The sequence below is a fragment of the Prorops nasuta genome, unplaced genomic scaffold (assembly GCF_024137725.1).
Source record: "Prorops nasuta isolate Cenicafe-Biocafe unplaced genomic scaffold, Cenicafe_Pnas_1.2 PNAS00027, whole genome shotgun sequence".
NCBI lineage: Eukaryota > Metazoa > Arthropoda > Insecta > Hymenoptera > Bethylidae > Prorops > Prorops nasuta.
In genome coordinates this window covers 2,466,115-2,480,588 of record NW_027116824.1, presented here as the reverse complement: position 1 = coordinate 2,480,588, position 14,474 = coordinate 2,466,115, and the positions used below count along the sequence as shown (strand labels likewise).

Below are 14,474 nucleotides of genomic sequence, written 5' to 3'. Positions count from 1 at the left end.
GGTTACGAAATTTCGAGGCCTCTCCCAAGGTCGTTTAGAGATTTTCCATCGTGTACATCCATGTTGTTGCTGGAGATGTAATAATGTTGCATGGGAAAGTTTCCTCGATGATTTTCACGAAGAATCGCATTTGCGTTGATTTTGCTTGCAGAACCAAGGCGTTGGAGTGCTGCTGATGTGGCTGCGTGGGTCCAATGGGCCAGGCGTCAATTGCAATTGCCTTCCGTTCCGTTGGAGAGTTTTAACGTCGATGGTGCAACCTTGGCCTCCCTCACCGAGGAAGAGTTCTGCCAGAGGGCCCCGCAGGTAATCATCAATTAACATTTCTCACCCATAATCCATCTTACCCACATCACCACTGCTCCTTTTTTATGCTAATCTCCCATTATCATTCTTCCACAATAATTATGCCATTTTATTTATAGCTCATTGCTATCTATTAATAATCCCATTCTTTTCTATCATCGCCTGCCTCGTAATCTATATGCATGTATATGTATGCTGGATACAATAAAGTGTACAGTATAGTGCGTGCATTAATCGTTCCGATTAATTCGATTTATGCCGTCCATTAGCAACAGTTTTTATACATTCGCGTTTTTCTCTGTAGTTTTAATTTCATTTTATCGAGCTTTGTTGTTCTTACAACGATCTGCATTTGATCATCCAGGCCGATCTATCCCACGCGATCTGAACATTTACCGTTAACCGATTTTACCCGCGAGACAATAATTAGCCGTAAATTGGAACGCAGATTTAACGAAGCAATTAATAACTGCACGCATTCGCCAACACAATAAATCGCCGGTGCGAGGAGAGCTGTAGTATCGTGGAAACGCACAACGCGAATCTTTCATCAGCATTCTTCGTTACTTTACGAATTTCTTTTTATTCCTTCAAATCATAAAAACTTACGAATAAACAAGTTACATTTTTGTGTCTGGAAAAAAGAGTGGTGGCTGAAAAAAGTGAGAAACTTTGTTTTTCAGAATCGTAATTATCGTGCAACTAGCTTAAAAGCGACGATAACCTGAGGAATTGAAATAATAAGCGAGCGAAAATATGCGCGACAAAAATTCGAAAGCGAAGATAAAGATAAAGTTTGCTGCTTTTCTCTCGCATCGCCCACAACGTCGTCGTTTGGTTATTTTCACACTTTTCGGTATAGTGTAGTACAGTATACATAACGTGGCCATTTATTTGTATTCCTTAAAATGGGATAATATACAGTACCTACTTCTTCATTTTTTTCTTTTGCTGTTGTTTTTGGCTTACGCGTGGCTACTACCGGTTTTCGCTTATATTTCGCACAATTTCTGTAAATTTCTGAAAATGGGACATTTCGGGATCCTGAATCTGTGCTGGGAATAGCGTAACATAACGTTAGCATAAGTGTAGAGTGTGTATAGGGTAAGGCACTTACCGCACCTTGGGGAATAGACGAATAAACGTATATAAGAAAAGTGTTATCTCGCCAACTATATAAGAGATGTCAATTTTGTTTGCACATAGGACCTTTCTCAAGTTATGTATTTGCATTGAAAGGCACCTTAAGGAAAAATTGATATCTATGGAGTTACGCAAAGAAAATGAATTTTTACGTTTTGTGATTCTGGAGCGTCACAATAGTGGCTCTGCTGATACATAAGAGAGTTTTCGGTTACCGGAATTATGGCGTCTCTATCATCCGTGAAAAATATTTTATTTGGCCTTTGTCGCTGGCTCGAAGCAGTTAACGCGACAAATTGATGATCACGTCGGAACGTGTTTTGATTTACGGACGGTAGAATCGTGGGTGAAAAAAATTGTTGACGTTCCTCGACTGAAAAGTTCGAAACGAGCAGATTCGTTAAGCTCGCTGGCTCTTATCTCGATCAGCAGTCGTCAGCAACATTTTTCGGAAAGGTTATCTCCGCCCGTCTCGAGAATTTACAACTGTTCGTTCCCCGTACGAGCTACACCATACTATAATACAATATATGTATACATATGCCAGTCCAGACGTTATCAATGCTCGGAAGTTTTGTCGCGCAAATAATTCGACGCTTCGAGGTTATGTTTGTCCCCTTTCCAGCCAACTTGCAGTGTCATTCCACTATCCATGTCGTTGCATTAGATGTCTCGAATATTTACCAAACACTCGCACACCTTTTTATGGCCCGATAAAGTTTCTCAAATAAACGCTAAAACCATACAATTTTTCTCCTCCCTTTTCGTAATCGACGAAAGTTGCTGAAAGGTAAAGTGGTCGATAGGAAAGAGAAGTTTGGTTGCAAGGAGCAAACGGAAGGTTAGGGGCAAGAGAAATGTGGTGCGCAGGCGCAGACGGAGAACTGGAGTTGAGAAATGGCCGACCAGGTCCGGTGAAAGTGAATTTCCTGGAAATGATCGTGCGTCTGTCCGATTCTGCGTAATTCGCGTCGAAGGGCGTGCAAGAGAGCGGCGCCGCGGCGTGTGAGTAAGCACGCAATAATGTAATAGCCACATTGCACGCCTAACGGTACCTGCGCGGTCTCTCCAATCAAACCACTCTCGACCTTTCCAAAATTCGTCCCGGGAATTATTTCTCGCTGCGGTTTTTATCCAGCCAGACCGAAATCTGGCTCAAGGTCGGCCGGAATTCCTCGAAATCCCCTCCAAAAATTCGAATCCGTGTAAAATCTCGACGGATTTCAAAAAAGATACATATATAGATTATTGGGAGGTCGTACGCAAGCGACTTTGTTCCAGAGGAATTTTGGGGGACCGGACGGGAGAACACGTGGTCTCCGTTGGGGAAGGGAAGGAGAGGGGAGGCTACATTGCTCAAGAGCTCAGCTAGGTAGGCTCGCGCGGCTCTTTTCGTTGGCGCAGGACTCGCGTAGGATTTCGAAAGACATCTGAGACGCGCGTGGTGCACACGTGCGTCACGGAGGAGAAGCGTTTTCTCGCGAGCGATGAAGGAGTAGAAGAAGAAGAAGACGCGCGGCTGCGGGGAAGTCGCATAACTGCATCTTAAGGTGCGTTCGAGCCCGGAATCGCGCGGCTGCCGATTGGTCGACGGCTACGTGCGAGTCGACACGATTGGTCCTCCCCGACGAGCTCCGGACCAAAGTGGGTCAACGGCTACACGACTGTTGCGTCTTAACAGTCTCGAAACAGCCGCTTTCTCTTCGACCGCCGCGCCACAGGAATTCTGACAACCGACGTGTTGTTATCTACTATCCCCCACTCTACTCCTTTATTCTATTCTTCTCACCTGATCTCGAACCAATTCAAATCTGTCCCAGAATCTTTGAAAAAATAAATCAAATACTCGCACATTTTAATATATTATCGATAAATAATAAGAATCTCTATAATGCAACGCGACAAATTTGCTTTTCCGTAGTGCGGAAGTATGTTGCACGCCCAGCTGGAAATTTGGAAAGCCGCAGTGGAGGAGTCACCGAGGAACACTCTAGCTGCTTCCTGGAGCCCTGCGGGAGTCGTGCAGACTTCCGGAAATGGCGGCAACGTCGTTAACACACCTGTCACCGCAGGAGCCCTTGCTTCCGCGGCAACCCCAAGCGTGAAAGGATCCACGTGCAGCATGGAATTTTCCGATGGTACTTTTTTTTCCTTTTCATAAATTTTCACAATTTTTTTTTTTGTTCCTCGTCGAGCAACGGTGTCTCTGATTTTAGATGAGGACGAGGAGGGCGATCAAGGGCAATCCGGCACTGTTGTTGGGGGAGGAGGTGGTGGGGGAAAGATACGAAACGGTGGTGGTTCACACATACACCTGTGGCAGTTCCTGAAGGAGCTCCTGCAGAGTCCCGGGATCCATGGTTCCTGCATTCGCTGGCTGGATCGAAGCAAGGGTGTCTTCAAGATCGAAGACTCGGTCCGCGTTGCCAGACTCTGGGGCAAGCGGAAGAATCGACCAGCGATGAATTACGATAAGCTTAGTCGCAGCATCAGGCAGTACTACAAGAAGGGTATCATGAAGAAGACGGAACGCAGCCAGAGGCTCGTTTATCAGTTCTGTCATCCCTACTGCCTTTAAGAAAGCTGAACCCTTCGGCTCCGTTATTGCGCAATCCCAAAAATTCGCGATCCACGCGATTTTTGCTCCAAAGATTCCTCCAGATTAAAAAATATTTTCAAAACAGAGGCGGACGGACGAGAATCCTTTGTCCGGGATTGTGGCAGCAGCGGAGCGCGGTGGATGGTGAGTGGGGGCTTCCGTCTCTTTCCTAAAATGAGCGTCTGCGCAAGCGCGGCGGTCACGTGACCGACGCGCGTAGCTGGGAATCCCCGGCAAAGGCGGGAAAAACTGGTCGACAACGGAACCAGTGCGGTTACGGGTCTCGCGTTGGACTCAAAATGCCGCCGGCTTTTCCCAACTACTTGTGTGAATGTGAAGCGTGTCTCTTTCGCGTGTTTGAGAGTTGAGAATCAGCACGGAGGTCGGAAATCTACGAAGATCCGTCGTGGACTTCGTTATCTGTTCGGATAACGTACGGCCACCCTCGGGTATCATTACGTACGCCCGTATTGGGCGAATCTTTTTTTTCATCTTCTTCTCTTCTACTCTATTCTTTCCTATTTTTTGTTTTCAACTTTCTCTCTTTACCTGTCCGATTCTCTATTGTAATTATTGTATCGTACGCGTAAGGATGTCGAGCGCTCTCTTGTTTCACGCGAACCACCCTCCCGAGAAAAAGCAGCGGAATGGCTTTACCTGGATCAGCAATGAGACTTTCGCAGTTTAAGCATTTGGAGTGTGTTACGGAATCTAATGGGACGATGGTAATTATCGAGTGCTCGAAGATCGAGGTAAGGCTGGTCCGGATGCTTTGGACCTCTCGCTGGATGAAGAATGTAATAGGACCGGAGGGGAGGTACGTCCCCCAGAGTCCGAATCGGTAGAGGATGAGGAGAGTCTAGCGATGAAAGAAGGGAGTAGCTGCTAGAGAGAGAAAGAGGGAGAGAGAAAGAGAGAGAGAGAGAGAGGCAAACTGGCGGAACTCGAAAGGAATCACTCTTTCCTCTCTATTCTTACGATTGCTTACTGGCCACCGCCGCGAATACCTCGAGTCATTGCGATTGGTGAGATTTTGGCTCGCGGAAATCTTCGCGCTGCTTTCTTCCACCCTGTCGAATCTCGCTTGAATCGCTCGCCAAACTCCACGAATAAAGAAACCACCGATCAATCCGAAATGCATACCTACTTCTTCGAATCGTATTCGATCCTTCCTGCACGAAATTATCCATGCTTCTTCGATCCGTATCACGGATCGATTTCCATAGTTTTTAGCCACTGCCGTCAAAAATGTTGATCCTCTTGTGCTCCGTGGTGAAAGAACCGTAACTTTTGTCCTGCTTTACTTTTTAATTTCTGGCAAATCCTACATGCAAATGGGGTGTGGACGGGTTTTCAGGTTTGATTGATCGGCTGCGGAAAAAGTTTCTCGGTCCCCTTTGCTATGGATATCTCGAAGGAATGAAGAAAAAAGGAGCTGAGCGAGCTATTCGGAGAAAAATTGACGATCGCTATTAGGCCGAGGTAGCCGATTTGCGCGGTTGGTGTACGGTGAATTTGGTCCCATATATCTATGATATATTAAACTTTGTATGTTCCATGAACGACTAGCTATTAAGGATTTCTAGTTTTTTAAGAGGCTCGCGTGAGCCAACTTTATCAAGTTACTCGATTGAGATTTTACTCGCTTTCGCGATTATCTTTTTCCGTCTTTTGTCTATTATTTTTAACATTATTATTATTATTCTATTTTGTATACACACACACACATTAGAGTTGTATGGTTATTAAAAGAGGAATATTTTTATGGATATAAAATGGAGTATATTATATATATATATACAAATGATATTTAAAGCTAATTCGCGAGGTTTTAGCCAGAGGCGAAGCAAAGCTGTTAATTATGCAGTTGTAGGTAACCGTTTTGTTCTGTTTTTCACGTAAGGTTATTTATAATAGGCGCTCCGAATGCCTGTTAAGTTTATTCGAACGTTTCATTAAAAACTCCTTGGTAGTTGACCTTCCTTTCTCTACTTCAGCTCACCATACGGTTGTACACTGGCGGTGTAATCGCTCTGTACCACCGTCCTATTTATTGTTTTCCCTTACACCAATATAGCCTTATCATAGATACTAAGAGCTTCTGCCTTCTTGTAACGCTGATACCAAAAAGAAAAAATGTACGTGTGAAAATGCTGTGTAGAATTGTTAATTTTACTCCAAGAAATATCGAGACAGAGCACGAAATGTTTGATTAGCACTCTACTTTAATGCATTTTATTGCTCAATTTTTTAATGCGGAAGTTTACAATGGTTAAAGGATTTTGTTGAATGATATTATGGCTTGATTGTGCTAGACGATAATCGAATAGGATGAATAGGAGATTAATGGGATGCTGTTTTATGTAATCCAAGCACGAGGGGGAGGAGGAAATGGGGCTTTTACACCTGGCGATTTCAGCGATACAAAGAAGGCACTCGGGTTGTTCTATAACGTTTACAGGGACTTGGTAGCCGGGCTTTCCGACAGGTAATAAGAAATGTATTGCCAGTAGTACCAAAGTATCCGTAGTATTCCGAGCCACGTGAGGGCATTTCCAGCCAAGACCTCATCTATTCTCGCTGTTCGAATCCTACGGATAAAGTTGGTTGCGTATCGAGAATCGATTTCAACACGAGATCCTCTGTATTCCAATACTTTTAATACATTTCTTATCCACGAGGCTCCGACGCTCAATCCCATCCAACTCGATCGATATTTATTGCCTATCTTCTTCATTATTTTTTATTTCCATTATTATTATTTTTATTATTATTATATCATTATTATCATTATTAGTCTTACATTATACAAGCACAAGTGCAATTATACATATTTTCATGCTAGTTTTACGGGATGAACTTTCGAGAAACACTCTTTGACGTTGAGGAATTATTTTCCACGTCGTTGAAATATTTTTTATATGAAAATTTTGATAATCGGGTGCTTCCATTCGAAGAGATCGCTTTAACTGTACATATACACGCATACGATACGTGGAAAGACGGCTATATCTTTTAGATGCGAAACATTCGAACATCGCACTTCATTAACGCGACCATTCGAGATAAGAGATTGTTAAAACTATGTATATTTATAACAAAAGGCACTCCATCTGTCCTAATGAAATTAGGCTTCGTTAACAATAATTAGTAACTTTATAACAATAACTATTATTATTATAATATATAATATACATAATATATATGTTATTTTTTCAATACATATTTTATCTCTGCCAAATTTCGGAGCGAGGTACTAACAATGTGCAAATATATCGAAAAATACAAAAAAATTATTGCTGTTTTGTTTCTATCACCTAATATCCCCGTCCTCCTATATAAGCAATTAGGCTCTTTCATTCGACGCCAAATAGTCAAGACTTTCATTTTTATCAATAGCGTAATCAGGCCCGTGCATGTGTCACATCGAAAGTGGCCGGGTGATGAAAAGTGAAAGTTTTTCTGATCACCAATCGTAGATGGAAACGTGAATCACCGCGAGGATTTACGTGCGTATTTTTGTATATATATATATATATATATATATATACGGCATACGCGTGATTCAACGGGCGTTAAAAATTTCAGGGAGGATCTTACACGCCAACCGTTATTAAGATTCCAAATCTTGATATTCTCACAATTGTTCGTGCAGTATCAAATTTCGTTTGAAATAAATGCGATGGCCATTTAACAGCGATGCCTCATTTTGAGACTCACCCTGAGGTTACCAAAGAGATTCACGAGATCCTAAGGTGGCTCTCGAGTCGATTTAAGGGGACGAATGGTGAATTAGCGCAGTTTATGTATTTTATGGAGTATCGTTAATGGTGCTGAGGCAAAGAGAGGTGGACGCAAGTGAGAATAAGAAATAGAAGGAGAAAATCTCGCGGCCATAAAGATTCGTATCGGTCTGGAAACGTCGAGAGGGCTGCCACGAGCGGTGGGCGTCCCTTTTCGAGATTTACGATGATTTAATCGTACAATTAATCTAACACCTTGTTGCAACAACACCTCCGAGAGCCGCCAAGAAGAGGGTTCTGCTGAAAAGATCGAGTCCCGAGTCCGCTGGATCGCCATTGGTGATCGCTTTAAGAAAATTGCGTGCGGTCAATTATAAAAACACTCTAAACCGTATTTATATACCAATGGCTCGTCACGCATTTTCAAATCTACCACCTTCGTAAGGTCTTGAAAAAAATCCTCAGAAAAATATTACGGATATATATTTTAAATTGCAATTTTTTAATTTTTTTAAACGGAAAAGATATCTCTGAGTTGAACTGATCCACGCGATGGATGTCGAAGAGCCTATAGAGTAGGATGGATTGAAGAGGGTGGGAAGGTGTTTGATGTAGTTGCTTCTGGGTATGGAGCACGATTTTCGCGAATTCTCAGCTGGCTGGCGCTGAGGGAAGAAGGCATATCGTGATGTATCGGCCGGCAGGATCGGAGTCGATGCAAAATGAAGTGTAAACCAAGCCGCGGTAAGAGTTGCCGAAGAGGAATGGGTACTACTTATGATACCGCCGTGCCGATAACTCGCAAATATTACCGGCCTTTATTCCGCCACGCCGTTTCTGGATCTTCCATCTTAAAAGTGAATTCGTCTCTTTTGCGCAAGCCGATATATACGAGCTACCTCCCTCTCGTTGTTTGTGTTAATCAACCCAACTGCGAAGTGTGGAAAATTATACGGTTTTACCGCCTCTACTATTTTTCAACCCTACGTCTCACCCCAATTTATCATTTCTCATCTTAATTAACCAAACCTTCGCTACGAATCTCAGCTTAAGCTTACCTCCATCTCTTTACATCTATATATATACATCTCATCCGCGTTTCCCTCTTAATGTACAGTCGAAATTGATCAAGATCGGAGTTTAAATAAATTTTGAGGTACTGATTTTCTCAAGCCCTTTTCCGCAAAGTCGGTGATAGATGCTGTAATATGCAGAATATAGTGAAAATATCTGGATGTACGTGAGAGATCTCTGCTATCTACCGAGGAGATTCACGAGTCAAAAACTAAGTTAGAGGGCTGTCGTAAGCTATAAGTATAGAGGTTTATTTTTCTAAAATGTCAAGTTCTCCTAGTGCATGATTATAAAGTAATATATTGTTAGGGTAATTCGAAGCCACAGACTGACTTTCTTAAAACTATTGAAATTAATTAGCCTCGAGTAAAAAATGAGACGGTCTCTCAATAATGTATCGTTAATTTATGGTTTAGTCAGTCGGATAAAGTTTAACCTAATTTCAGCATCGGTAGCCGAGCTTATTGAATGCGATGGCAGCCGTTGTCTGTACACACATATTTATCTGACAATTAGTTTCGCGGAGAATGTTGTTGTCCTTGGCTGGCAGCGCGCGCTGGTACGCTCATCTTGCGGGGGTGTATCGTGAATAGAGATTGAGAGGAAGGAGTGTAGAGGAGGAGGGGGGGGGGGGGTGGGGTAGTTGAGGCGAGAGGCGGATGAAGAATAGAGGAAACGACACTGCAATAAGGTGGAAAAGAGTGCACGAAAGATCGTAGGCTCCGCGGAATGCGCCTTATTTTCGTTATAGAAAGCGCGCGTCAGCCGATGCGTCTAATTGTGCGTATTAAAAAGGTGGATCGCTGCAGGTCGCATGGCGGCTGCAGGCGCTACCGAAGAAAGAAAGATGGCGGTGGATGTAATGTGGCTTTTGCGGCCGCGGTCGTCGAAATGAAGTACGGATTACAGTGGTTAGAAGGGGCGAGGAATGACAAGTAATGACTGTGGCACTGCCAATCACGCTTTTTTCGCCACCCATCGGCCTCTTTGACACCCGCTTTGCACTCTCTAATCGCGATAATCTACCTTAATCATTCGTCCAATCTTCTCGTACCCACATCCCGCGTTAAATTCGCAAACCGGCCGGGTAATTGAACGCGCAGGAACAATTTCTCGGATAAATTATTTAACAGCCCTTGGATAGCAATAATTCTTGCACGCTGATTCGCGCTCGGCGCTGTATATACGTCGGAATGGGCAACGTGTGCCTCGCATGCCGGTTTGGTCAGGGTAGAAAACGTTTGAGCTCCTCTTAGGCGCTAAATTTCCAACGAAAGGAGGAAAAGGAACGATAGTGGATCTCGTCCGACGTGCGAATGCGAACATAAATCCAAATTAGCGGCAACATAACGCGACCCGACCTCCCCTTCCTCATCCCCCCCCCCCCTCCTGATGCGATGGGGGGCCACTGGTGTTGGAGAGAGCAACGAATGACAGTAAATCGCAGTCTGAGTTATCGACGCGCCCGATCGAGACAGAGCCGTCAGCGAACAAAAAATACTCGCCGACCAAACATTCTTGTCTTCAGAAATTCTCCCACTGACCAATACATTATTATGCACCTTGATGCACTTTATATCTCTCTTGCCATAAATTTACAAACATTCGTAAAGCTTCGGACTTTTTCAACATTTGGTAATCTGATAGAGCTTTCTTTCGTTGCTATATGGTCAATATTTTGTGATTATTTTCATTACGTACTTTACGTTTAAAACCCGTGCCCCCCTCACTTCTCTTCAATTAATTTAAATTAAAGTTTCTTCGACTATTATCTGCCTCCGAGAATTCATGTACCTCATTTTATCATTTTTATTTATTCTCGAATGCAAACACGAACAGAGGTTCTTTTTCGATCGTTATATTTAAATTAATTCTATTAGATATTTTTATAGCGATATTCCTAATCAGATCATGTATAGAAGGGCGTGCTTAAGATATCTTTTTTAGCACTAGTAAAAGAGAGACAAAGGACACTCGATGCTTAAGACTGTCAGTATTCAGATGGCAGAAAATTGTTTTCGCAGAACGTTATTCTCGAAGTAAAACGCTAACTGCAGGTCAATTATATCCCATTTGTAAGCTTATACCGGCATGATATATAACGAAGACTTCATCAGATTTTTCATTAATTTAGTTGATCTCACAATATATTAATCGAAAATAAAATTAGGTATAGTTTAGTTGGATATTCGCTTAAAAAGGTTTTTTTTTCGCTCGAAATGACTGCCCTTAAGACCGTACTGTGTCTCTTGATCGAGAGTTAGAAAGTGGTTGCTTGAGTTTTACGATTGACGCGACATCTAGCTAGCTGTAACAACATTGCACTGAACTTTGTTACCGGCTGAGTCGATAGATTGTAGGTAAAGTAGAATTATTGTTGGATAGCAGCTGGCACATTACCTTTCTTAAAAAGGAGAGGGAGGGGGGAGCACTTACAGCACAGCAGAGTGCGATAGGATTTACCCAAGGCGCAGCGGGGAAATGTGAAGCTCTCTCTTGAACTTTGACCGTAGTCTAAAAGAGGCCGCGCCTCACTTCGCGCGGTACAATCTTAAAATATCAATAAAATAGTATAGATATTTGTAGAAATATAAAAAAATAAATAGAGCTCATTCATATTTTATGACGGGCTAAACCTTGTTCAGGTGTTTTTCATGTATCATTTTAGGGGGAATGATAAAGAAGAGGAGCAGGAAACCGAAAAGAGAGAAAAAAGTTCGATAACCTGTGTAATTCGCATTTGTGATTTCCCAAGAGAGCCAGTCCCGCAATTTTCTTCGGCGAAATAATATTTTTCTTTCCCCGTTTCTTTCTGACCTTTCCCCCTTTGTTCGCAGTTTAAACATATTTTTATAACGGTATCGCGAGAAAATTGAAAAATAATTGCTATGGGAAAATTATGGTATATCGAGTTAAGACTCGGATATAGAATTAAGAGTGTGGGATTATTCGTGGCTCGATGGATAATTTTAGATGAGCCTGAGAAAATTCGTCTGTCGTCGAAAATCCATCACGAAATTCTGAGCGAGCTGAATAAGTGCTTTTGCGGAAAACCAGTGGCGTAAATATTTGGAGATTTGTCTGATGGAGTAGTTAGAGAGGGAAATGTAGGAGAGCGAAAGGGTTAGGGATGGGAAAACGAGCACGTGGATTATACAGAATGACACTCGAAGACGTGAGAAGAGATGCCGAGAGCGTCTCTAATAAGATTTGCGGCGTCGAAATCCTCCAATGGTACTTCCCGTCATTGATAAAGGGTAACCCGAATCTATATGAGTGTGCTTAATTCGTAAATACAAGAAAACTTTGAATCATTCATTCTTTCGCCTAAAACCTTTTTGCACTCGAACTCTATTCGATCCAACACTCGAAGCAACATTATTTTTAATACTTCAATAATATTGAATCTCGCATTAGTTTTACGAGGGGATAAAATCCCATTTCAGCGTAGACGTCAGAAGGTTAAAGCAAAACGACAATAGTATATAAGCCAGCTTGTAAGTGGCATCGATTACTTTCCGCCACGCATTAATACGTTGTATGATTCCTTTTCGATTCACTTGAATTAGAAGACATTTAACGCAACAAATTAACAGTTGGCGCTCAAAGGAGTCGCGATAAAAACTATTGCCAAGCTTTACAACAGGGAAAAAAATTATTTACTTTAATGACGAGAGCCAACTAGAAAAAGCAATTAAATTTTTAATGACAGGGGATAAGAAGAAGTGCTACCGGTGAAACCTGCGAGTTCGATATACAAGCTTAAAATGTAACTCTATAAAAAGCGCAGTATCCAAGTGGGAAAGATTGATGTATATTTCGCTGTTGCTGCATAGAAGCTTTATAAAAAGCTCGGTATCCAAGTAGTAAAAATAAGTAGTATAAAAGTGGGAAAATGGATGGGGTGTAATATCGGGCAGATAATGAGGAAAAGCGAATAATCCGGATAGGAAAAATATTACATTTCGAAAGGCTTTGGAATTCGTGGGTGTTTGAGTTGGCGTCTACATTTACAGATATTCGCCGACAGAGTCGACAGGTTACTCACCGCGGGCGACGCTCCATCGATCGCGTCGCGTGGGCCCTTGTGGGGGGTTAGGGCTTAGAGGGGCGGGGAGAGGAGAAGGGAGAGGGATATGATGCGTGGCGGCGGGATGAGGGGAAGGGGAGCGGAGCTGGGTGGAGTTGGGATACCTACCTACACCAGCCAAGCCAGTCATCCCCCCCCCCCGCCTACCCCTCACCTGCCAACGGGGGTGGCGCACCAACGTGGGAAAGCCAAGAGGATGATTAACTGAAATGAGTCAGGTTGGGGGTAAACAAATATATAGCTTGGCGTGCAGGGGCTAAGTGGCCGAGGACTATCTCTCTCTACCTCTGCTCTGCCTTCTCTCACGGAAGAAGCTAAATTTCCCTTCAACCGACGACAAAGGAATAGACTCTGCAACGCGATACCAACAACATTCATAACAATTTATTCACATTCGGTAACATCGAATCACCTCAACGTTAAAAACCATGGACTAGAAGCTGCTGATAAACGCAAAACGAGCTAGATATTTTAATAAAATAATAACCAAAAAAAAGAAAATTTAATAATCCACAGTAAGATAAGCTAGTAGCGTGACAATTGAGTGTAACGACGCTTTCTAGTCGACTAGATGTAGCTAGATAAACGATGCGATTTCATTAGAGGCGGGTAAACAATGCTTGGGGTATATTGAAAGGAGTTCTTATTTTCTATGCGATTTTTCGCGAGATACCAGTGAAAAATTAAATTAGCAAGTGGTGAGGGTCGACAATAGGTCCGGCATCTCGTGTTTCTTAGAGAAACGTTAAACGACGAGTCGTAATAACTGAGCACAGTTTTATCTCGATTAGTGATTATAACGTTGAACTATAATCCCAACACAGCAGCACGATTCGTTCGAACAATGCAAGGTTATAATCGACACTGCGCGTGCATGTGTGTATTTGGGTTTTGCACAACATATAGATATATACATATATATATATAGATGTACGTTTGTTGTCGAATTGAAAGCTGATGCTCAAATGTTTCATGCAGAAAAAGTAAATAATGGCAGATCGCGGCATAAATAAAAGCTAGCGGTCTCTGTGGATGTTGGCTGGCAAGTGTTCCACGGTAAAATTAATAATATGGAAAACTGGGTTAAAATGCTTTCCGGGCTGCACTGGCATTTTGATATTCTTTGAAAAATTTATGGCGGAGCTTAATGCACTCGTAGCCCTTTAAGGCGACGGGAAAAGAGCAGCGACAGTGGTACAAGGCCATCATTGCACCGACATCAGTGGCGCCATCAAAGGATTGCCCTTTAACCATGCTCAACTAATAAGCTATTTTAACTCTCTGAAAACTCCCATTCGTATCCACTCGAGATCTTGCAATCTGCCGTTTATTATGGAGAATCGCGCGAGACGAGTCGATTGTTTTTCAAAATAAAAACTAAAAACTAAGCAGCGGGAAAAGAGAAGAGAGGACTGAAAAATGCAAGAAAAATGTATACCATTCTTGAAAATAAAAGAAAACAGCTTTTTCCTCGGTATCTCTGTTATCCCTGCGAATAAACAAATGAAATATGGTTTTT

At 42.5% G+C, this 14,474-nt stretch overlaps 1 protein-coding gene across 1 annotated transcript in view; it reads left to right on the top strand.

Moving 5' to 3' along the window:
- Ets98B (DNA-binding protein Ets98B) overlaps positions 1 to 7,324 on the top strand; it is a 33,917-nt gene extending 26,593 nt beyond the window's left edge. Inside the window, exons 4-6 of the mRNA XM_066741882.1 lie at positions 152 to 306; positions 3,371 to 3,587; positions 3,666 to 7,324. Coding sequence (XP_066597979.1) covers positions 152 to 306; positions 3,371 to 3,587; positions 3,666 to 4,027 — 734 coding nt within the window. The 3' untranslated portion in view covers positions 4,028 to 7,324. The remainder of the gene's footprint in view (positions 1 to 151; positions 307 to 3,370; positions 3,588 to 3,665) is intronic.
- Positions 7,325 to 14,474: the final 7,150 nt, after the last annotated feature.